Source organism: Ceratotherium simum, unplaced genomic scaffold (genome assembly GCF_057802395.1).
Source record: "Ceratotherium simum simum isolate JZ-2026a unplaced genomic scaffold, ASM5780239v1 HiC_scaffold_46, whole genome shotgun sequence".
NCBI classification, from domain to species: domain Eukaryota; kingdom Metazoa; phylum Chordata; class Mammalia; order Perissodactyla; family Rhinocerotidae; genus Ceratotherium; species Ceratotherium simum.
This window is the reverse complement of record NW_028261262.1, coordinates 118,936-142,640: the sequence shown is the minus strand read 5'-3', so window position 1 is coordinate 142,640 and position 23,705 is coordinate 118,936. Positions and strand designations below refer to the sequence as shown.

The following is a 23,705-nucleotide window of genomic DNA, read 5'->3' as shown; positions in this document are numbered from 1 at the left end:
CCTTCTTTCTGGAAATCCACCATCCTCCTACACCAATTTGGATGCCATTTGGTGGGCTAGCCCTTGTCAGCCTGAAATCTGAGAGAAATAAACATTTGCTACCACAGCCTACCCTGTATTGTCTCGACTGCTGGAGAAATTGGTGCTGAACATGGGGTACCACCACAAGAAGAATGGCAGGGTGTTAAGTGGCAGAGGGAGAGAGAATTTGCCCCCATGTGTGCTGGCAATTAGATGTGTATTGTGCCTCCCAAGGGGCAGGGGATTCAGGCGTCCATGTGACCAGAAGTAGAAGGAGCCGGAAGTCAGCAAGAGGGCCTCTCCAGGTCTTAGCTTTGTTCTTATAGATTAATAAATTTTCCTTTATCAGTCACTGCAATTTCAGTGTCTGCTGGAAAAGAGGGTAGATAATGGTATTCAGTTCCCATGTTTAATTAAAATAATCAAGGGATTGTTATTTATGGGAGAGACTCTGGGCTCTGGCAGCCCCTTCAGGGCTTGGGTGATGGGGCAGCACAGGGTTGGGGACAGGACTCCAACCCCACTTTGCAAGAATCTCATCACCGCTTGGGCGAGTTAGCAGGACCACCATCAGCTATGACAATGAGAGTCGACGACCTACCTGACACGCCCATGTTCTTTCTCGTATTAGGTGATGCTGGCTGGCACAACAGTGGGACTTCTCAGGGGAAGGTGGAAGCAGAAAGTAAGAACCCGGCGGACACACCTGTAAGCTCTTTCAGGGACAGTTTGGCACTCCTAAAGGTCTGAGAGGAGGAGTTCATGTGTGGGAGGACAGCAGGCAGGGGTGGGGGGTGGTGGGGGGAGGCACAGGTGAGGACAAAACCCACGTGCTTCTAAGACCAACGTTGCTTCCAGTATATTCATAACCACACATTCATAAAATGATGACATTGGTTTATAAAAAATTCACCATTACTGTCCTGTGAGCACTGCTGTCTCACGACATTTTCTGTTTACTAAGCTATTTTTTCAAAGTGACTGTAGGAATGTGATGAAAATTGATGTTTGTTGTATATGAGGACGAATTCTAGATGGTTTCCTATCTTTCTAAATGGATCTTTCTCATGGTTAGTTCACTGGAGACAGTGTCCCTTGTAGCAAAGGTACACCAAAACTATTATTTCTCTGGCAATAACAGGTTATTTATTTATTGAAATTATTGGTTAAAATGGTAACGTAGTTGTTTCCCATCTAGTCAAGGACAAGAGTTGAATGTTGCTAAGAGGCACAATGGTTCCAAATAAAGAGATTTACAATATGGAAGCCATGAAGCAAAATCGTGTTTAATATATTAATGCCATATTAATTATTAATATAGCATGTTAATTATATTAATATATTATAATAATTATAAAACACACTAAAATACTGTATTATATATTAATATAGTGTGTACAATACACTACTATACTATACTATATATTAATGTATTATATACATCTATTAATTACATAATTAATTATATTATGGATTAATATTATATGAATAATAATACAGCATATTGATTAATCAATTGATACAATATCAATCTCATAATAGTTGACATTACTTATAATAATACATATCACATACGCATGTACAACCCATGTCTAGGCATCTCAAGGGAGCAGTCCGACAAAAGCCGACTTTTTTCCCGGGCTGCTTGAGAAGCAGGCAGTTCTCTCACACAACAGAGACCAGAGCCCAAGGTAACTTGGGACTCCGCTTCTTACGGTATCCAGCTTCTGGTAGTCTGGCTGAAACCACAGATATTCGATTTCAGAAGCCTCTTTCAAAACCTGCGAGTTTTCCTGTGCTTAATCCCCAGAACTTCCACCGAGCTCCTAAAAGTCCTGCGATGCTGCGCTCCATCCTCGCGTGCGCCTTGCGATCTGCAGTAAGGATGGCATTTAGAGATGGACCTGTCCAGGTGTTTCCAGCTTAACAAATGCAGTGGAAGTTTCCCAAATTCTTATTGTCTGGTGTGAATCCCGAGGCTGTTAGGGATGCATATAACCATAATGTTCCCTTCTGAGTTAGTCTTACAGAAAAGTAGGACATGCCAGATGCCGATATGTAACAACACAGGTCCAGTTCAGATCAATAAATGTGTGCATCCTTAGTCCATCACCATGGACTGTCCTCAGTGGGGGCTGTCAGGAACACGCAGACAAAGGGGACCTAGTCCTTGCTCTTGAGAACCTTATGTTCTAGCAAATTCTTGAGCTGCTTAGATATTAGAAATCGGTTTTATGTAAGTTGGCACAGTTCATTATTTTCCGTATTGAAAAATTGTCCCAGAGAGAAAGAAAAACATACATTTATTGGCCAACTACTATGTGCCAGGAACATCACATGTATTATCTAATTTAATCCTCTAAGCAATCCTAAAAGAAAGGTACCATTGTCTTCACTTGTGCTTCAATAACCAGCTCGAGGACAAAAGGGATCCATTGCAGATTGGTCAACCCCAAAGATTTGTTCTTTCCTCAAGAACCTAGACGTTTGATTTTAATAAACTTTTTCTTCCGTTGGTGATGTCATAAAGTAGATATCTCTAGAGAGCAGATCAGAAAAATCAGCAAATTAACACACAGAACATGGTTGTAGACATTGTTTAAGTTTAAATTCTCCCAGCTGTTTCTGCATGTCTGTTTTTCAGATCTTTGTCACTTTGTGTACAAGGTTGGCAAGGACAGCCACCTCTGTCTTCCTTTCATGGGGGAACCATTTCTCAGCTTCCCATGAATCTGGACGCTACTCACAGTGCTGTTTGTGAGGACAGGGAACTATTAAGGATTCCTGATCTGTGGCTTTTTGGACAGGTGGCGTGCCTCTATGATGCTGCCCTGTTAGGGAGTGCCTCTGGCACACGAACACCCTAACAGAAAGATGAATTGGGCTAACGGGTTTACTCTGAGATCTAGGAATATACTTTTCCTTCCAAAATTAAATGGCCCATATCCGTACAACTCAAAGATTTCCATCAAGAGCTGGAATCAATTGAGCCTGTGATTCTTAACCTTTAGGGTACATCAGACTCAGTGAAGTCTTGTTAAAAGTACATGTGCCTGGGGCTGGCCTGGTGGCATAGTGGTTAAGTTTGCGTGCTCTGCTTCGGCCGTCTGGGGTTCGTGGGTTCGGATCCCAGGCTCGGAAGTACACACCGCTTGTCAATCCATGCTGTGGTGGCATCCCATATACAAAATAGAGGAAGATTGGCACAGATGTTAGCTCAGGGCCAGTCTTCCTCACCACAAAATAAAAGTACACATGCCTGCTTCTTATCCCTTGGGGGTTCTGGTTCATTTGATCGGGGTGGGGGCCAGGAACTGAGCAGCTGTGTTTTTATAAAATGTCCATCATTTTACTGGCCTCCAAGTTTGAGAACCACTGACCCAAGCAGACAGCCCAGGTTCTGGGTCTTTATCTGCTGCCTCAGCCACCGCTGCTCAGGTGGATCTAGAAGCCGTAATTGACCACTCAATGGTTCTAGTTGTCCCAGTGGGCAACTCTAACTCCACCTGGTTAAAGTCAAGGATTTGTGTAGGTTCAACGAGGAGGCTGCCCACACTTGATCTCTTACTAGAGTCTAAGAGCCTCTTATCAGTTTTCTCTTAAAATAATGTTTTCAAAAATGAAAATTGAGGGATCATGTGATATTAACCTCACGACAAGAAATGCCTTTTCCTAAATCCATGTCCTTAGTGTGGAAAATGTCCTGTTAGGGGGGGATCTGTGTGTCTGCGGCTCCATGTTGGTGCTGCAGTCAGGAGATGGCCCAAAGGCATCGATCACTCCCCCATCATAATGAATTGACGTATATTAATCTTAGTGCCCGTTATTGTGAAATGCGCTTGTGTGCGTTGTATAATTGGTATGGTGAGTAATAAGAGAGTTTATGCCCTATTTTATTTCATGGAACAACTAATAAATCACAGTGAGTTATGCTTTATTCCAAAACCCGTTTCCATTCTTATATTTGTTCATGCTTTACGAATCCACCTGCTTCTGTTGGAACCAACACTCCTCTGTGCTTTTACTAAGTTATGAGCATTCTGTGGAAAACTTGTTTTAAAAGATAAGAACGGTTACTAGGAAAAACGAAACACATTCAAACCCTACGCCTAACTAGCTTTGTGAGGGGCTTCCATGCCGCATGTCATTTCCTCCCAAAACCTCTGTACAATATTCAAATCATTGACAGTGTGGGAGAAAAGAAGCTGCTTCCCAGTGAATCACTGTCACTTACCGTCCTTGTGGCCAACTGCGTGTCTGACCTCTGAAGGGAATCTCTCAGAACCGTGTGAATGGTTCACAGACTGAGTGATGACTCCTACAGTGCCATCCTCAACACCTCAACAAGTTTTGGAGACGGAGGAGTCGTCACAGCTCACACTCACCCCTGTTGGTTTCCTGCCTGTCCTTGCTGCTCTGATTCTGTCTTGTGGATTTCTCACTGGGGCTCTACTTCCTCCACTCCCAGATGTCAGCAGGCACTCTAATATCACAGATTACTTGGCTGCACCGCCCCTGAATGCTGTCTGTATTAATTACGTAGTGCTGCATATCAAATCGCCCCAAACTTAGTGCCTTAAAACAAGAGTAATAATTCGTGATCTCTCTCCTCTTCTGGAGGTGAGGAGAGGGGAGGCAGCATGCTCAGGTGGGCCAGGCTCAGGGTCTCTCTGGGGCTGCAGTCATCGAAGGCTGGGCTGGGGTTTGCAGATGCACTTCCAAGGTGGGTCATTCACACGCCAGCTGGTTCCTCTACACAGGCACCTCTCCAGGGGGCTGCTTGAGTGTCTTCCTGAGGTGGTGGCTGGCTTCCTGCAGAGAGTGATCCAGAAGACCTGGGTGATGGAAAATGCAAGCCTTTTGCACATGCTGCTGCTTTGGTGGCCCAAGCCAGCCCTAATTCCATAGGGCAGGACCTACAAAAGGGAATAAATACAAGGATGTGGGACCACAGGGTGCCGTCTTGGGTGCTAACTAGCCAGTACATTCCACTAGCTTCCACCCTCATGCAGGTGGAAACCCAAGGTCATCTGATGACCTTGAAGGCATCCTCTCTGACTTGTTTTCCACCACTGTCCCCCATTCCTCTGTTTCAGCCACAATTCCCCCCTTTTAACGTGCCAGACTCTCTCCTCTCCCGGGCTTTTGCACATGTCCTTCCTCTATTGGGTCCTCTCCCCGCAGATGTCTGCACGGCTTATTCCCTCATTCCTTGTGGGACGTCACTCCAACGTCACATCCTCAGGAAGGCTTCTGGGCCCCATATTTAAAACTGAAATGCCAGGCCCCATCCTCAGCACACCTTATCTCCCTTCCCTGCTTCAATTTCTCTTTGTTACTTATCACCAACAGTGCCCACCTGTGAATCAGCTCTCCCTCTCAAAAAAAAAGAAAAAAAGAGCCCTGATTTGTAGCATTTGCATTTCCATTGCATAAACACTCGTTCACCACAGCCCATTTATTTCAAACTCTCATCGTGATGTCTCGGAAAACGACGTCGGGAGAAATTTGCCCTCTCAGCCCTCCTGAGCCGTAGGCCAGCTCCACCTCTGTCTTTCTCCCTCCCACACTGTGTGAGTTTTACTTACTTCTTTCTTTTAAGGTCCATGGAGCAGAAATTTTGGTCTGTTTTGTTCACTGCTGGATACTCCATGTCTAAAACACTGCCTTCCCACAGCAGGCACTCGATAAATCTGATGGACCAGTGGTGTTGGGAGGTCTGTGCTTTGCCTGGGCTCGTTGGCAGTGATTTCATCCATATTTCCATGAATTGGAGGAAGGGGAGGGGAAGAAAGGTTTACTTTATGGTCATATGACTAGTGAAAATAATCGCCCGCACTAGGAAGAGAACACACAAAATAACCGTGAAAGTGGGTGTGTGGAATAACTAAGCTGATAATCAAGAAGTGACCCGGGCTTAGTGATGATCTTGTTGATAGAGCTAAATTGGCTTCAAGTCTCTCAGAATTCCAAAACTGTGATAATAGTTATGATAATAACTTTGATACATATACAATTCAGAACACAAATAACCAGAAAGATGAATAGCTCTTCATATATTCAGAGATGTTTCTCATATATAAAGGAATGATTATATTTCACTTGGAAAAGCCAGGAAAGGATTACTCAAGAAATCCTGCTGAGAAAAGATGGCTATTTATACAAAAATAGAATTAACTATTTATTTAATACCATTCTTCAAAATAAATTCCAGACCAAGATCAAAAGGAAAAACCTTTTAAGAACTGGACACGTGTGTGGGAGAATAATAATCTTAGATCAAGGTGTAGTAGGACTTCCCAAGCACAAACTCAAGAAATAGTAAGAGAAATGTTGATGGATTCAATTTTGTAAACAAAAAAAATATATATTTAAACTATAAAGAACAAATTAAGTTGCAAACAATAACTGGAAATAATTCTTGGTAATACTTAAATAATATATAACAACCAATAAAAGTGGTAGGATTGCATTAAAAGTTGACACAAACATGAATAAAACATTCACAGAAAAGGACATGAAGAAACAACTCAAATGGCTAAAACATATAAATTTATGTTAAAATGTGCAGAAAATTGTAATCTAATGCTGTTTTCACCTATGAAGTTCGCAAATAATTAAAAAGTTGTATTCCTCATAGCTGGCGTACATTTGGCAAGACAGGTACTTCCCCATTTCTTTAGTGGAAAACTTAATTGATATACTCTTTCTGGAAAATAATCTGACAATATGCACCAATTTCCTTTAAAATAGTCATATTCTTTGATCTAATAATCCCACATCTAGGAAGCTATCCAAATGAAATAGTGATAAAAGAAGAAAAATACGTGTGCACCAAGATGTATATTATAACATTATTATAATAGAACTTATTTTTAAAGAATTTAAAAGTAACAAAGTAGGGTCGGAATTCTGGTCTGACTCCAAACAAACGTACATGTACACATGCCCTACCTTCCACTGTCACGTGCTATGGAATCAGACCCAAGACACATGTTCCTTAACACTAGCTGCACATTAGAATCATATAGAAGACTTTGAAAGGTATCCATTCCTGGATGAACCCTGATATACTGCTTTAATTTATTTTTATTATGAATGTCATTTAGAGGGTGTACTTTCCACATCTATCCTAAAAACTTTGGAATTACAGAACATACTATTTGCATAAGGAATTTAAATTATCATGGGAGGAACAGAGATGGTTGACAGCCCAGGAAGGCAGGATTAATGTTTCCTACCAAGCAGAGGACCAGAGACGCTCCAAGGTGGGGTACTTCGAGACAACATTGGTGAGGGCATGAACCTTACCTTGGGACACTGTAGGAAGAAGCTTCTGCTGTGTGATGTGGCTTTGGATCTGTAACTCAGTGTCACCTGAGAAGACTCTTAAGCCTTTCAACAAACTTCTTTGATCAGATTCAAGTTTGTTTGACCCCTTTTTATGATCAGATTCGAGTCTTCATAAATTAACTAGGAAAATTGATAAGACACAGTACAGTTATGGAAATTTGGTAGACTGGTACCAACCTAGCAGTAGCCAATTTTATTTTTCATTTAACGAGACTTTTTTTTTACCTTTTTGTTTTCCTCAACAAATTTATAATTCTGCTTAAATTTCTCTTCTCCTAAATTTATATTTCTCCTTCTTAAAAATAAAATACTAGACCAGGAGAAGTTTCTCTTTCCTCATTATTAAAGATTATGGCCACAGTGATAGACTTCTAGAAGTTTCTGCCTTTAATGACTTCGGTTTTCACCTGGAAAGGCTTATATGTCTCACCGCATCATTCTCCTGAGAGCTCCATCCTACACAGGCCTGCGGTTTTAGAACAAAGTGAGATAAACGAAAGGATCTCCAGAAAGTAAAATTAACGACTTAAAGTTTCTGTGTGGGTTAGTTGTGATCTTAGTTTATGAGCCTTTCCCAGAAAATTGAATGCAGTGAAAGAGTGAGAAAAATAACACCACACATACACCTCCAGGGTCTTGAATTACCCGGAGAAAGATAGTTTCATCCAAGCCCAGAGAAAAAACGAAAGCTGAGGTTGAATTGAAGGATTTAGGTAGCAGGACAGCAGCTGCCAAGCCAAAGTCTGTGCAAACCAGCAACCAGCCAACCCCAGGCAGTGGTTACCAAACAGAGCGTCGTCTGTGTTCCCCGCTGGCAGGGACACCTGCTGACTAGCTGGGCGCTGCACATCTTTGACCCCAGGTACCCTGGCGTTGCAATGGGTACTTGCCATCCAACAGGAATGATGCTCTGGTCTGAATATGGCTTCTCTCTCTGAGATGTACGTAGTGGCAGAAGCAAGTGAAGTACAGACGGACAGTTGTATAGACATTGGGAGTGTTGATGGTCTGAGCTCTCCCGTGCAAACAGATGACAGGGAGAGACCTGGAAAGTATCAGCCTGGGAGAAACTGGGTGCCAGCCACAGTTTCTCCTCCATTTTCTTGGAAGAAGCTGGGATTTGGAAGCGATTTCTGGGCTCCTGCTGTGTTGTGCATGGCAGAATAAACACGGCTCTAAAAGAGTCTATTAGGGATAATTAATCATTTTAACCCAGGATAGTTTTTGGAAGGGCTCGTATACCTTCACCACAGGAGGAATTTCTAAATACCTAGCGAAGGCACCATATTTTTTAAAAAAACATTTTAACAAGGACTGTTTCTTCCGAAAGCATTTTCTATCTAAATGCATTGATGGCTGGACCTCAAGGAATGATTTAAGTGTTTTTCTAAAAAACAAGGCAGGTACTTTTCAATGCACCTGTTTTCAGGGAGAACACAGGGCACTTTTTGTGGGATACATCTTGATACTTACAGAGATTTTAAAAGAAAATATTTGGGCTGTGGTTTAAGAATCAAACAGTCTTAAGTATGTAAATAACGACAGGCTGGAACTCTTTCTAAAATAATATATACTAACTGTTCAACACACGGCCAAATCCCAGAGGCCAGAATGTGCTGTGAGAAGGCACCAACAGGTTTGTTTCCTGGGCATAAATGGCTGGAGGGACTGACTGGTACGGGTGGGCCTCGTCCTGCACATGGCACCAGTGAACAACCACATGGGAACTGCTCTGAAAGGTCTTTATCATTAATCTCGGTGTAATCCACGGAATTAATTCTGCTCTTTAAGACTCTTCTTGAAGAGTTTATGTTGGGGGAAGAGAATTTGTTGTCTGAGAGGGACAGTGCATTTTTTCCTTCAACATAGTGGCCAACATTGACTTGTCTTATTTGGGGCATTACCGCTTCCACTGGCACAGCAGGTCCACAGGAGCAGGAACTTCATCCATTTGGTTCACTCTTGCATCCCCAGTGCCGAGGGCAGTGGCTGGCACACAAACATGTGACTTTACGTTGCTCTCTTATTGTGCTCATTTTTGTAAATTCATTGGCATGCACTTCCATCCTAGGCTCCAACTTAACTTCTGGGTTTGGGAGGAAGGCAGGCACTGGGATTTGTAAACTTGAAATATCTTCAGTTTAATTAGCACAATGTGATTTGGATGTATCTACGCACAGCACAAAAAAAGAAGATGATATCACCAATGTGGAATTGACAGCAGTTGCTGACCCTCGAGGGAGCAGTACAGGGAGGCTGTTCTCCACCGCATGTCTTCTGTGCTCTCAAGCACATGGCCACTCCTGCGCTGGGCTCCTGTAAAGACTGCGAGGCTCGATTCAGCCTATCTTCCTCACAGACGTTACTTCTGCTCCTACTCTTGGCTGTCAATTGGGAGTGGGAGCTTGGGGGTTCTGTCTCCAGAATCCAATCAGTCCAGTACTCCAGCTCCTCCAGCAGAATATGGCCAGACGTGACAGGCTGAGCTGGCCGGACACAGGTCCCTTTTTAGGGAAACAGGTCTGCATTTAATTCTATTTATTCAGGTTTTCCTCCTTTCCCCCATTCTCAGGAAAATTTAGCAAGTCAAGTTACAGAAAAAAACTGGTCTGACTTTTCTCTTTCTCCTCTAAGTCCTACTTTGTGGACTCAGCTTTTGAAATTCAAATGTCAAGACAACAAATTTCCTCTTTATGCTGTTTCAATAATTCTTGCTTCAAGAAAAGGACTTTTCAGGTCGAGCTGTCTGAGTGGAGGTCAGTCATGGGAGATAGAAATTACAAGGGAGAACTGTATAGTGATTAATTTATCAGAATGCACCCCCACACTTGGGCTCGTAGATTCATATCTGGAATGCGTATGAGTAAAGGTTACAAGGATATGAATATCATCCAAGATATCAGAGTAAGCAGAGCCTTAGAGACTAAGAAATGGGTCAAGAAGCCCAGAAAATGAAGAGCACCTGCCAAGAACCCAGGCACTTGGACATTTTTAAGAGCTTGGACGGGCCACAAATGGCTCAATTTAACCCTGCTTCATGAAGGTCTTCATGTCCTCCTGGGTGAAACCAAGCCTACGGTTATAGAGAGGAATTAAATCCATTCAACTTAAAGGGTTAAAAGGATTGAAAGGTAGGAATCCTCCCGGACCATGACAAATTGCAATAATTACACATACACAAACTATGCTTTGCCTTGATATATCAGTTGGAAGTGTTTTGGAATATATAATTGACTAAATGTCTCAATTTTCCACTTCAGCTTCATTTGTAGATAAATTTTAAGATAGGTTTTGAGTTTATACACCAATTCTCCCTGGAGAAGAGAAAAAAGTAAAGCAGGTTTTAGGAACAGTGCCAGTTCCTAGTGACTGATTCCTATATGGATCAAAATAGAGGACTATTTATTTTGTCCTGCATTTTTGAAGATTTATTCTTTATCTACATCCAGGAAGCAGTATGTTATGAAGTGATGTGCAAGTTGAGGTTGAAAATATTCACTTCCTATTAATAATAGAAGACAAGGGGAGCCAACTGGTATGAGTTATATACCCAGACTTCAGATCCAAATCCTTTGTTGTGCTGAGCAAATTCAGTAATCCACTTCCACAGATGGAGTGTAGGAGGGGCCTAGGGTGGTACTTGAGGCTGATGCTGGAGAAACCAACAGTGTCTTGAAGGAGGCGGAGAAAGGAGTGTGGTGATATGGTCATGGCCAATTTTAGAATCACAAAACTATTAGTCTCTGGTATTAGTACCAGACTTCCCAGAACAAGACTAATAGCATCTTTTGATTTATGATATGGATATAACTGGAAAAAGTCATTTTTTTTTTCTAGCACAACCGCGTGATAACTTTTAGGGTTCTGGAGTTTCTGAAATTCAACCTCTACATTTCTACACTGCTTCACAGTAAAAACTCATAAGTAAATTTCCATTTTGAAAATGAATTAGGACTTCCAGGAAAGGTGGATACAAACATGTTAACAAAGATATCATATGCTAATTTGTATCAGTAAATCTCTGATAAAGTAGTTGCTATGTGCCAGGCACTGTGCGAAGAATCAGAAACCCAATGGTAAGACCAATCAACTTTCCTTGATCTCAGGGTTCCTGGAGATGAGACAAGTGTAGATTAATCACACGGTGAGATTAGAACACATTGAGAAAACACACATTGAGAGAGAATGGTGGGAAGTGAGACAATGGTGTCCTGAGTGATAGACTATCTTTCTGACACTGATTCTAAGATTTCATGACTCACGTGCCTTTATACCAACTTTTCCTGAAATTAATTCCAACACCATTGTAACTGGGTCTTCCTGCTACCTTTAGTATTTCCTGGAATGGTCTGCATTTCCAAACCAAAACCCTGACATAGCTCTCTGCTCTTCGGTGCTCTGTGGATGCCTTCTCCAAACAAACTGTGCTCACATCTGTCCACATTTCTGATGGAGCATCCACGATCTCAGATGGTTGGTTGAAAGACGAACAATAGGCACAGCAGATATAAATAAATGCCCTTTCTAACATGGAAATAAATATTTCTACAGCAAGTATTCTCTCTAGACAGAATTACCAAATTTAAGTTAAACTTAATAAACATTTATTGGGTACTTACTCTGTAGAAGATACTTTGCTGGGTGCCAACTAGTATATACAGATAAACCCAATCTCTACCATATAGAAAGACTGTTGGCATAGATAACATAAAAATGCATAATGTATTGGATAGTGTTATAGAGATGTAGTCAAACAGCATAGTAGAAGATTAGATTAATTCTTGCTGGGAGAGACTAAGTTGAAAAATTGCATTTAAACTGGTGTTATATAAATTTAACAAATTATTTATATATATCATTTAGGAGACATACATATTCTGCAAAGAATATGAATAAAAATGGATATGATGGGGCCACAAACTTGTCCACACAATACTAATATGTGAAGAAAACATGATTTCTTCATTTTTTATTTTCTCTGCTTTTTCTTGTAACCAATCCTTCCAAATGTTCCAGTAGATTCTTCAATAATCTCTCCTCAAGGACTTGGACACATCAAATAATATATTAATTCTGTTTTTCTCATTGGAGCCTTCTTTCTGGAAATCCACCATCCTCCTACACCAATTTGGATGCCATTTGGTGGGCTAGCCCTTGTCAGCCTGAAATCTGAGAGGAATAAACATTTGCTACCACAGCCTACCCTGTATTGTCTTGACTGCTGGAGAAATTGGTGCTGAAAGTGGGGTACCACCACAAGAAGAATGGCAGGGCGTTAAGTGGCAGAGGGAGAGAGAATTTGCCCCCATGTGTGCTGGCAATTAGATGTGTATTGTGCCTCCCAAGGGGCAGGGGATTCAGGCGTCCATGTGACCAGAAGTAGAAGGAGCCGGAAGTCAGCAAGAGGGCCTCTCCAGGTCTTAGCTTTGTTCTTATAGATTAATAAATTTTCCTTTATCAGTCACTGCAGTTTTAGTGTCTGCTGGAAAAGAGGGTAGATAATGGTATTCAGTTCCCATGTTTAATTAAAATAATCAAGGGATTGTTATTTATGGGAGAGACTCTGGGCTCTGGCAGCCCCTTCAGGGCTTGGGTGATGGGGCAGCACAGGGTTGGGGACAGGACTCCAACCCCACTTTGCAAGAATCTCATCACCGCTTGGGCGAGTTAGCAGGACCACCATCAGCTATGACAATGAGAGTCGACGACCTACCTGACACGCCCATGTTCTTTCTCGTATTAGGTGATGCTGGCTGGCACAACAGTGGGACTTCTCAGGGGAAGGTGGAAGCAGAAAGTAAGAACCCGGTGGACACACCTGTAAGCTCTTTCAGGGACAGTTTGGCACTCCTAAAGATCTGAGAGGAGGAGTTCATGTGTGGGAGGACAGCAGGCAGGGGTGGGGGGGGTGGGGGGAGGCACAGGTGAGGACAAAACCCACGTGCTTCTAAGACCAACGTTTCTTCCAGTATATTCATAACTACACATTCAAAAAAATGATGACATTGGTTTATAAAAAATTCACCATTACTGTCCTGCGAGCACTGCTGTCTCACAACATTTTCTGTTTACTAAGCTATTTTTTCAAAGTGACTGTAGGAATGTGATGAAAATTGATGTTTGTTGTATATGAGGACGAATTCTAGATGGTTTCCTATCTTTCTAAATGGATCTTTCTCATGGTTAGTTCACTGGAGACAGTGTCCCTTGTAGCAAAGGTACACCAAAACTATTATTTCTCTGGCGATAACAGGTTATTTATTTATTGAAATTATTGGTTAAAATGGTAACGTGGTTGTTTCCCATCTAGTCAAGGACAAGAGTTGAATGTTGCTAAGAGGCACAATGGTTCCAAATAAAGAGATTTACAATATGGAAGCCATGAAGCAAAATCGTGTTTAATATATTAATGCCATATTAATTATTAATATAGCATGTTAATTATATTAATATATTATAATAATTATAAAACACACTAAAATACTGTATTATATATTAATATAGTGTGTACAATACACTACTGTACTATACTATATATTAATGTATTATATACATCTATTAATTACATAATTAATTATATTATGGATTAATATTATATGAATAATAATACAGCATATTGATTAATCAATTGATACAATATCAATCTCATAATAGTTGACATTACTTATAATAATACATATCACATACGCATGTACAACCCATGTCTAAGCATCTCAAGGGAGCAGTCCGACAAAAGCCGACTTTTTTCCCGGGCCGCTTGAGAAGCAGGCAGTTCTCTCACACAACAGAGACCAGAGCCCAAGGTAACTTGGGACTCCGCTTCTTACGGTATCCAGCTTCTGGTAGTCTGGCTGAAACCACAGACCCTTGACCCTCATTGTGTGTGTGTGTGTGTGTGTGTGTGTGTGTGTGTGTGTGAGGTGGAGTTAGAGAAGGTAGTATGAGGAGGAACCACCCTGAGCAGGAGCAGGTAGCTAAATGGTGGAGATCTGGTGGTGTGTCATGTTCATACTGAAGATCTTGGCTGCAGGAGAGGATGGTGAGTGCTGGGGACCAAGCTCTTCTACCCACATGTGAATCCCAGGCCATCGAGGTGTCATCACATTCCTTCCCTGATGGAGACTATGCAGATGCCCCTCTGTGCCTGAACTGTGGTGGGGTTTCCCTCTGTGGTGAAGTCCAGGCAGGCCCCTGATGCCTCCTGGCCTGACTTCTGGGCACTGTCACTGCAGAGCTGCACCCAAGTGATGGTTGAGGAGCTGGTAGATGGTTTCCAGTTCGCCATCTCCCTGGAGAGGACACAGGTGCACCAGTCCATCAATGAAGAGGGCTGGTCTGAGGTGAGTGTGGGTGCAGAGGGGTCTTCATACCCAGGACTCTGAGATGACCAAGGCACTACTAGAATGCAGACTCAAATCTGAGTCTCCCCTGGAACCCCCCAGGGTTTTCTCATTAGAGTGCTCCACAGTCCCACTCCCAAAGGAATCTGGACCTCCACTCCTTCCCACCAGCTACACAGGAGGGTAGAAAGTCACCTCAATCCTCCCGCTGGTTCACCATGATGTCATTGAGTGTATGTCCCTCCTCCTTCCCCTCAGTGTGAGGATGAGTCCACCGTGAATTTCAATGAGGCCTGCAGGATGCGGGCCCTCCAGACAGGCATGATGGAGAAGCTGACAGAGTCCATCGCACCAGCTTTCCTGAGGAGGAACATCTCTAGCTTCACCACCTTCATGGTCAACTACTCGGCCTTAGACACATCCCACCAGGTCCTGGACCAGCTGTTTACTAGGTGAGTGGCCACTCCCTCCTCAGCACAGTGGTGACTCTGCCCCCTGCCAGCTGTGTGTCCTGGGAGTGTCACCAAATCTCTCTGAGCCTCAGTTTGCTCCTCTGAAAAGTAGGGTGGGAGAGGATAAATTTCATGGGGATCTTGTAGGAACTAATGGGATCAGCCATGGCGGGTGCTTACCTGGTGCCTGGCTCTGCAGAGAGGGCTGTGGACGTGCTGTGGTTGTTCATGGTGTTTATTTCTCTCTTCCCCGTGAAAAGTAGTCTGCCTCACCCATCTCTGAGATGCGGCCTTTCTGAGTTTGGAAAAGCACATGGAAACCACCCTGTCAAGGAGTTGGAGATTCCATCCAGCTGGTCCTGGTCCTTTTCCTTGGGGTAGCCAGTCAAGGATCTCTGGGGCAGCAGAGAGGCCCTAGGCCCACTCAGGTGTCTGGGATGGTTCTGGGTGGACTACATTCATTCAACCATGTAGATTAAGCACCTACTGCATGCAGGACATTTGGAGACAGTAAACTCAGTGAATGAAGGAGACACAATGCGTGGCCTCAATTTCCGTCTGAGAGTCAGACATTGACATTAGACATCATTCGCAGGTCTTGTCATCCACCGTCCATCCCAAGGGATGCCCTCATAGCCTCCTTTACATCTGGAGGCATCTCCCCTTATTCCAGCCAGGAGGGCAGAGCGCAGGACCACCTAAAAAAGTGAGTGGTCTTTGGGTCCAGAAGGACGGCCTCCTGTCTCTAAAGAACAAGCTGTGTGGGGAGAGATGGAGGCTGTGGCTGAGGGGAGCCTGTCAGAAGCCGCATCTCACGCATCTTTTGATTCCCATGGGAAGGCAGAGGTCCGGTGGCTTCCACTCCAGGAGGACAGGAGTCAAAGAGCTATGGATAGGTGCCAGGCCCCCTAAGAACCAGAGGGGTGGCTGGGCTGTGTTCTCCCCTAGAAACCCATTCCCACCACAGACCCATTTTAATCTGCCTCCCCTCTCCACATCTACCTCTTCTGACCACCGCCTCCAGGCCTAGAACAGGAGGTGTGTGAGCAACGTGGTCACAAATCTGTCTCAGTGCTCAATCCAGTTGCACAAGTGCATGGAGGGCTGGGGTGGGCTGTGTCCCAGACCTTCAGGAGAAGAGTGTCAGTGGGAAGAGAGTCACAATAGACTCTGTGTCAACCTGCTGGATAAGCTGGCCTGCCACTGCCAGGACAGCCTCACAGGGGTCAGGGCTGCCATGTGGCTCTCACCTGGATGGAGAGGGGCAGGCATAGGGCCCAGTCCCAAGCCAGGGTGCCTTGGGTGAGAAGTGTGGAGGGAAAGGCCAGGCCTCTGACTCTGTTGCCCAATTGCCTCCCCTAGTGCCATCTCTTCTCTGGTGGGAACCTGCCTGGACCCAGGGCAGGATTTCTGGGAGCTCCTGCACTATCCCTGCTTCAGCATGAAGCTGGCCTCTCTGCATCTCAGCTTGCCTGGCTCGGGGCTGCAGGGCCACGCCTACCTTCTCCAGGTCCAGCTGGAGCATCCACGGCCCATTGAGGCAGAGCTGGAAGGTGAGGCGACTGCAGTCTGGGATGACAATTTGCAGAGTGTTCAGAGGCTTGGTTCACTTCAAGGCAGTGGGGTCTTTCCTGGCTTTGACAGGCACAGGGGAAGTCAGCTACTTGAGTGACACTGTTTCTTTCTCCTGCTGCAGTACCATCTCCAGAGCTCCCTCCAGCTCCAGCACCAGAGCAAGGGCCAGCTCCCTGGCTAGATCCAGCTCCGGCTCTAGTTCCACCACCTGTGCTAGAGCTGGAGCTAGTGTCACCTCCATCAGTCCCTCCAGGGCCAGAGCCACCACCAACATCAGCTCCAGCCCCAGTGCCAGCTCCTGAGCTGGAGCCAGCTGGACCATTGGCTCCAGGGAGAATCCTCCCTCCACCTGGAGAGATAACAGCAGAGCCAGATCCAGCCCCAGAGCCCGCCTGCCCCTGGGACGTGACCACCAAGAACCTGCTGAGGGAGGAGAAGCCTGACTTCTTGGAGTTCCCTCCCCGGCTGGTGGCAGAGCAGTTGACACTGATGGATGTGGTGAGCAGCGGGGCTCTCAGGGCAGGTGGGGCCGGCCTTCCCTGTGCCATCAGCTGCCCCAGACCTGCCATTTCCTGATCCAGAATCCCATGATCTCGGTCCAACCTCTTGCTTCCCCACTTACCCTCATGTGACCTGAGCAGCCTTCTTAACTCCCAAGCCTTTGCTGTCCTCATGTGGACAGTAGGGGTGGACACTGAGAGCAGCTGCCATGCAGAGTGGCTGTGCAGGTGGATGACGGGGAGCAGAGAGGAAGTTGGGCAGAGTCTGCGCTTTGGTGGGGGAGGGGAGCACACTGAAGCGCTGTCTCGTCCTTGGGTAGTTCACTCATTTGCCCAGGAGGCCTCAACAGCCTCAGCACTAATTAGGCACCTCATGTGTACATGACTACAAGGCAGACAAACAAAGCCCGTGGTTGTTGCTGCCTTGGGGGAATGTGCATCTGAAAGAGGAGTCAGACCCCAGGATGGTCAGAATGGGTGGAAGATGCCCCTAGAGATGGTCAAGCAGGAGCCGAGTTCTGGTGCTTGGAGGAAGTGAGACTGGGCGGCGAGCAAATGCCACTTCCCTGCGCCACAGTATCGGTTCCTGGGTCATCCTGTGCTGGGTGCCCTCAGGGGACACAGGCAACACCCAGGGACTCCCACAAGCCTCAGGCCGCATTCTCAGCTTCCTGAGCTCCAGCTCTCACCACTGACCCAGCCTGGGACTGGGGGCTGCGGAAGCTGAGCTGGGCTGTGGCAGGGCTGGGTGACACTCCCTGTCCTCCCCAGGAGCTCTTCAAGACAGTGAGGCCCCACGAATTCCTGGACTCCATCTGGTCCCAGGGTGACAACAGGGGCATTGAGCACCTGGCACCGACCATCCATGCCACCATGACCCACTTTAACAGAGTGGTCGAATGTATCGTCACCACCTGCATTGGGGACCCGAGCATGACGGCCCAGGACAGGGCCAGGGTGGTGGAGCTCTGGATCCAGGTGGCCAAGGTAAGATGTGGGAGGCCCTGGGAGCCCCTCTCTGGAGTCGGGGGAACTGCCCCTTCTCCTTTCTCAGCTCTCATGTTTGAAGTCCGTGGTCTGAGCCTTTGCACAATCCTTAGGCCCCTCCTGCCAGGCCTCGATGACCTGACTCCTGGTCCCAGTGGTGGGAAGCTCACCCCTTCCTGGGCTCCTTTCTTGGCTTGAGCTGAAATCCTCCTCCCTGGAAGTATTCCTCATCAGGTTCCAGCTGTGCCTTTCCCGGGTTCCCTGAGCTGCTGTCTCATCCAGGACAGGAGACGTCAATGAGGCGACAGAAGCCAGAGGAAGCAGGGCTCCAGCTCCCCCTCACAGCTCATTCTCTTCCCTTCCCCAGGAATGCCACGGCCTGAGGAACCTTTCCTCTCTCCATGCGATCTTCTGGGCTCTGGAGGGCCCCTCCATTCAACGTTTAAAAGAGACGTGGAGACAGGTGTCCAGGTGGGTAGGCCTCTCTCCATGCGAGCACCACCTGGGTGGACCAGACACCCCCCACAGGGCTGGCATTGCCCTTCAGTCAGTTGGGACCTCCTGGGAGACAGCAAACCCTGGGGATAGGGTCTGACCTGGTTGGCAGGCTGGAAGTCTTTCTGAAAACTTAGGCCAGTGGTTCTGCTTCAGGAATCAGTTTCCCTAAGTGACAGATCATGGCTTGAACCAAATTGAAGATTTTCAAGTGTTTGCAGCAACAGAACTCTCTGTCCACGTGAAATTAAGACTGTTTAAAACACATCTGCTGAGAAAATAAGAGAATGGAGGCCCCAGGTGACAATAGGAGAGCCCCTCCCCAGTCCCAGACACCTCAGGGCTCAGACGACACAGTGAAAATGCTCATCCAGGCTGTCTGGATCTTCTGGGTTTTCAAACAAAAGGGATTTACCCTCAAACCACTCCACAGTGTTTCTTTCCTTTTTTCCCTCCTCAGGAAGAACTGGCAAATACTGAAAAACATCATCGAAACATGCCACCAGGAGAGCAGGAAGCTTCTCAAGGAGGTGAGTGGAGGCTGGAGAACTGGAAGGACCGGAGGTGAGGTGGGGAGGGACCAGGCAGGATGTGCTTTGGTAAGTTTTTCACTTAAGGTTCCCCGAGAAATAACGGTCTGTCTTGTCCAGCTGGACAGGAAGCGGGGGGTGTGAGCTGCAGGGGCAGGTGGGGACTGTTTGGGGCAGGAGGCCTTGGTCACGGGATACAGTGGTGTCGCCTGGACTGTTCCAAGAGGTGAGGAGCTGGCAGAATGAGCAGGTGTCTGGCTTCCATGCGGACCCATCAGCTGGCCCTCATCATCCTCCAGGCTGGCGGGTGGATGGAGTGGGTGGGGGTTCCTTTCTTCCTAAAGCAGCCCAGTCTGTCCTCAGGAAGCCAGGCCCCTGCTGCTCCTTCTGTCTTCACTGCACCTCACAGGGGAGGGCATTCTGCCTGTCCCAGGGATGGGCACTGTGAGGTCACACAGGCCTTGTGGACACAGGGGCTGCACAGCCTTGGGCCAAATGGTGGATCTGGGACAGAACTGTGTGCTCTCTGGGACTGTGCACTCTAGCCTGATAGTGGTCACTGCTGACAAACCAGTGAGTCTCCCCCGGTGCCTTGTCGACAAGGATAAGCCCCAGATGGCAATGAGAATTATCGAGGAACCTACAGATTCTTAATGGACTTTCCTGACAGATACTTAATGGCCTCCATCGAGGCCCTGGCAGGAGGGGCCTAAGGATTGTGCAAAGGCTCAGACCACAGACTTCAAACATGAGACCTGAGAAAAGAAAAGGGACATTAGAAGTTTCCAAGTGAAAAGGATGCAAATGTCACCATTACACAGTGCCGTGGTCAAATCCTACACTGTCACTCAGATGTGGCACACGTGGGTCCCCTTCCTGAGTGAGTGAAGGAGGAGTTCTGTACAGGGACAATCCTGAGGGGATCCTAGGGAGCTGAGGACTTTGGCATGGCCTCAGGTCCAGCCTGGTGTCAGAGAATCCCAGGGGGCTGGAAAACACAGCAGCCACTTGCATGGGACCCCGAGATACCTTGTGCCTCTCCATCCATGGCTCAGGTTGACCGAGGGCCTCAACACACCCTGAGAGTCCAGAGGACAGGACATTGGTCAGAGGTGTGTCTGGAGGAGGAGTGAAGGCCGGGGGCCAGGGCCTCTGGCTGGGAGGGGGAGCGGTCTCCTCTGTGGGCCCCTGAGCAAGTCACTGCCCCTCTGTGGGCCTCGGTCTCCTCATCTGGGAAATGGAGGGAGATGATCTGTGGTGCAGGCCTCACAGGGGTGATGAGGTACAAGGGGGAGAGGAATGTGCAGGAGCTTTGTGCTCCTCCTCCTCGATGGGGGAGGGGACAGCACTGGTGACAGTCAGATGATACTGAGTCCTCAGGGGACCCTGGGATGCATGGGGAGTCCTCCTCACACTTTCCTGATGAGGAGAGAGGCTTAGGGGCCTGGGCAGGCCTGAGGGCAAAGAGAAGGGAGTGTTGGAGCTGGGAGTGATCTAGAATCAGGGCACCCTGGAATGGGAGCAGCCATAGACACCAGATGTCCAGGGTCCAAGATCAGGGGCCTGGGAGACATGGGGAAGGGAACATGGCTTCCCTGAGCCTGTCCTTGACCCTGCAGGAGGTGATATCTGTGAGGGCCACCGTGCAGATGGACCCCCAGGGAGCCCAGGAGAGACAGCAGCAGGTGAGGTGGCCTGAGGGGGAGGGTCTAGGTGTCAGAGGAGGGGTCACTCACCTCACGGCTGGAGGCCTCCCTAAGAGAGGGGTCCCTCCTCCTCCAGCCCAGCTCCAGGAGCCCAAGAGCCTGAAAGGCCTGCCCTGGAAGTGACCAGGAGGAGGCCTGGAAGGGCTGGGCCCAGGATGGGTTAGGGTGGGGAGGGGCAGGGACCACATACCCTGGGATTTGCCAAAAGCCGCCCCTGGGAGGTGACTGGGGAAGTTGGGTGGTCCTGGAGCGGGTAACTGGGGGGAGGCCGCTGAGGGTCCTAGGCTGTTCTCTGTGGGAGTCTGTGGTGGGCAGGAGGCTGGGGTGAAGGGATTTTGGGGAGGGTCCATGGGGGCACCTGAGAGGTGGGACTCATCTCACCACTCCCACCCTGATTTCACAGGGTGTCGTCCCCTTCCTGGGCATGTTCCTCTATCACCTGAAGCTGCTGGACATTGGGATGGAGGATGATCTGGAAGTGAGTGAGCCTGGAGGTGGGGCCAGAGAGCAGGATCCTGAGGTTTGGGAGGCGAGAGCCCTGCACTGGGACCTGAGCTCTCAGTACCTGGCAAACCTCCTCTCATGAGAGCCCCATGGCCACCCCTTGGAGTTGGGGAGTCAGGCCCATCTTAGCAATGCGTGAATAGACACTCCGCATAAGCCCCCCACCAGTCTACCTGGGCTGGTGAAGCTCATAGCTGCCTGCCTGCAGAGCTGCAGGAGGCTGTGTCTGAGATGGATTCAGCCTCCCCCTCGGGCCCTGCCCTTGGGGGAGTGCCATCAGCCCCTGCAAGTGAGGAAGCACTTCTGTGTTCCAGCTGTCCCTTCCTCCCTGAGGCCTCAGTCTCCCCGTCTTTCATCAGAGAGGGTGTGCTACATAAGGTCTTTGGCCTCAGCTCCCCTGTCCCTCCTGCCCTGGAGCCCAGAGCCTGGCCCAGTGTCAAGTTCTCTTTGTGGAAGGTCTGCCCTCTGCTGGGCCCTGACATTCCTGCAGCCTGAGAAGGGGTGGGATGGGGGTTGGTTCTGGGCTTAGGGGGCTGTTTCTGATGGACATTGGCTGTCTCCCTTCCAGGGAAATCGGGTCAACTTTCAGAAATGGTGTGACGTGAGCAGCTATGGGGAGGGTGGGGATGTGGAAATCAGAGACCTCGCCTGGCAAGACTTTCTCTGGCCTCATCCCTTGGGTCTTACATTTATTGGGAGAGTCAGATCCACAAAGCTGGGCATCCCATCACGTTGGCGGGTGCGGGAGGGGCTGGCATCAAGGACACCTTCCTGGATGAGGAACTAATTCAAGCCAACTGTGAGGACAGGCAAGTCCTGAATGGAGAGGGAAGGAAGGAGGGGTCCCGAGTGAGCACAGACCCCAGACCAGATCCTCACTCCGCACAAGTCCCTGGCAGCGTTCCCCACCCAAGCCCTGTCTGCATCCTGTCCTTCCTCCCAGAAATACAAACTCATCAGGAGGATCCAGCTGCTCCAGCAGGCTGCAAATGGATATGACCTGGAGCCCGACGAGCGATTTGGGGCCTGGTTCCAGGCCATGGAGCCCATCAGTGTCCATGAGAGGTGAGGGGGACAGGAGTTGGGTGAGGGCAGGGCAGACTCTCTCTGATGGCCAGCTCCAGAGCCTGTGGCCTGGCTCGCTGATCAGCCACAGAACTCGTAGCGTGGTGACCCATGGGGCACCAGGACTCAGCTGCTGGCAGGCTCTGGGAGGGGCACCTGAGGTGTGGCTCCTGGTAGCTCACAGGTCCACTCTGTCCTGTAGCTACTGGGTCTCCTGCCAGCTGGAGCCCGCACACCAGAAGGCGAGCAAAATGCGGCTCTTCAGGAGAAAGAGGAACCGGACATCCTCCAGTTCAGGGCCAAGTGAGTGTTGGGACCAGGAGCGACTGAATCCAGGGGCTCAGTACAGCTCCGGGCTAAGCATGGGCCTGGATCCCAGCTCCACTGCTGAGCAGGCCTGGGACAGGCCGCTCCCCTCTCCTCTCTGGGATTCAGTTGCATCCTCTGAAATGGGTGATGCTAAATGATGCCTCCTGCATCAGGGACAAACGAGGTGCTGTTGATGGACTGAGCACTCGGTACAGGGTTTGGATCAGAGTGCAGGGGAACAGGGAGTTGTGCCATGAATCTCAGGAAGGATCCCCAAAATAGTCTGTTTCTTCTCTTCAGCCACCATGCCCTTGGCGATGAGCCGTCACACTCTGGAGACCACAAGTGCAGCTCCTCCCGACCAGCAGGGACACTGGCGCCCTCGGGGTGCACTGGGCCAGCTCTTCCCACCCTGAGTGAACGAGGACATCCTAAGACTTTCCCTGGTTTCCCCTAAAGCCCCAGAGGGAGGGCACCACCCCCTCCCTCTCCCTGACATCACCACGCCAGCCACTGTTAACCCATTGGGGAGGAGTGATATTATTTCTTTAATAGTAAATGGTAGATTTGACTCTTACATTATATCCTGTTTCTTTCACAGCCTGGGTGTTGTGGTGTGGTTCTTTCACTTCTTATGCTCATGTAAATGAGACACAGAATCTCACTTTCCTCCTTGAATGAAGAACTTGTGTATGGTCACAGCTTATTGTATGTGGGAGAATGGAGGAGGGCCAGCCTCCTCCCTGGCTACTGAATGAAACCCTTAAGTCCCCCTTCCTCAGAGGACAGGTGCATTTCAGTGTGGTTCACCTGGGCCAGGAGCAGAGACAGCCCCTCAGATCTCCCTGGATGTAGAGGTTGGAGGGAC

At 47.8% G+C, this 23,705-nt stretch overlaps 1 protein-coding gene across 2 annotated transcripts; it reads left to right on the top strand.

Moving 5' to 3' along the window:
• Nucleotides 1-14,579: 14,579 nt before the first annotated feature.
• LOC147911217 (ral guanine nucleotide dissociation stimulator-like) lies at nucleotides 14,580-23,437 on the top strand. Of its 2 annotated transcripts, XM_087428408.1 has the most exons (13): nucleotides 14,580-14,714; nucleotides 14,973-15,166; nucleotides 15,762-15,872; nucleotides 16,529-16,719; nucleotides 16,863-17,239; nucleotides 18,013-18,228; nucleotides 18,596-18,699; nucleotides 19,184-19,253; nucleotides 20,873-20,938; nucleotides 21,363-21,437; nucleotides 22,407-22,528; nucleotides 22,731-22,831; nucleotides 23,138-23,437. In XM_087428408.1, exons 1-13 carry the CDS (start codon nucleotides 14,622-14,624, stop codon nucleotides 23,251-23,253), a joined length of 1,836 nt encoding a protein of 611 aa, XP_087284534.1. In that variant the 5' UTR covers nucleotides 14,580-14,621; the 3' UTR covers nucleotides 23,254-23,437. The 2 variants fall into 2 exon arrangements, with proteins under 2 accessions (XP_087284534.1, XP_087284535.1); XM_087428409.1 differs by lacking the exon at nucleotides 15,762-15,872.
• Nucleotides 23,438-23,705: the final 268 nt, after the last annotated feature.

What these genes read in the sequence shown, in the direction of transcription:
- LOC147911217 (XM_087428408.1), top strand. Translation starts at nt 14,622, where the DNA reads ATGGTTGAGGAGCTGGTAGATGGTTTCCAGTTCGCCATCTCCCTGGAG. An exon ending in ATGAAGAGGGCTGGTCTGAG is followed by an intron (nt 14,715 to 14,972) that starts GTGAGTGTGGGT and finishes CCTTCCCCTCAG; the next exon opens with TGTGAGGATGAGTCCACCGT. An exon ending in ATCCTCCAGTTCAGGGCCAA is followed by an intron (nt 22,832 to 23,137) that starts GTGAGTGTTGGG and finishes TCTTCTCTTCAG; the next exon opens with CCACCATGCCCTTGGCGATG.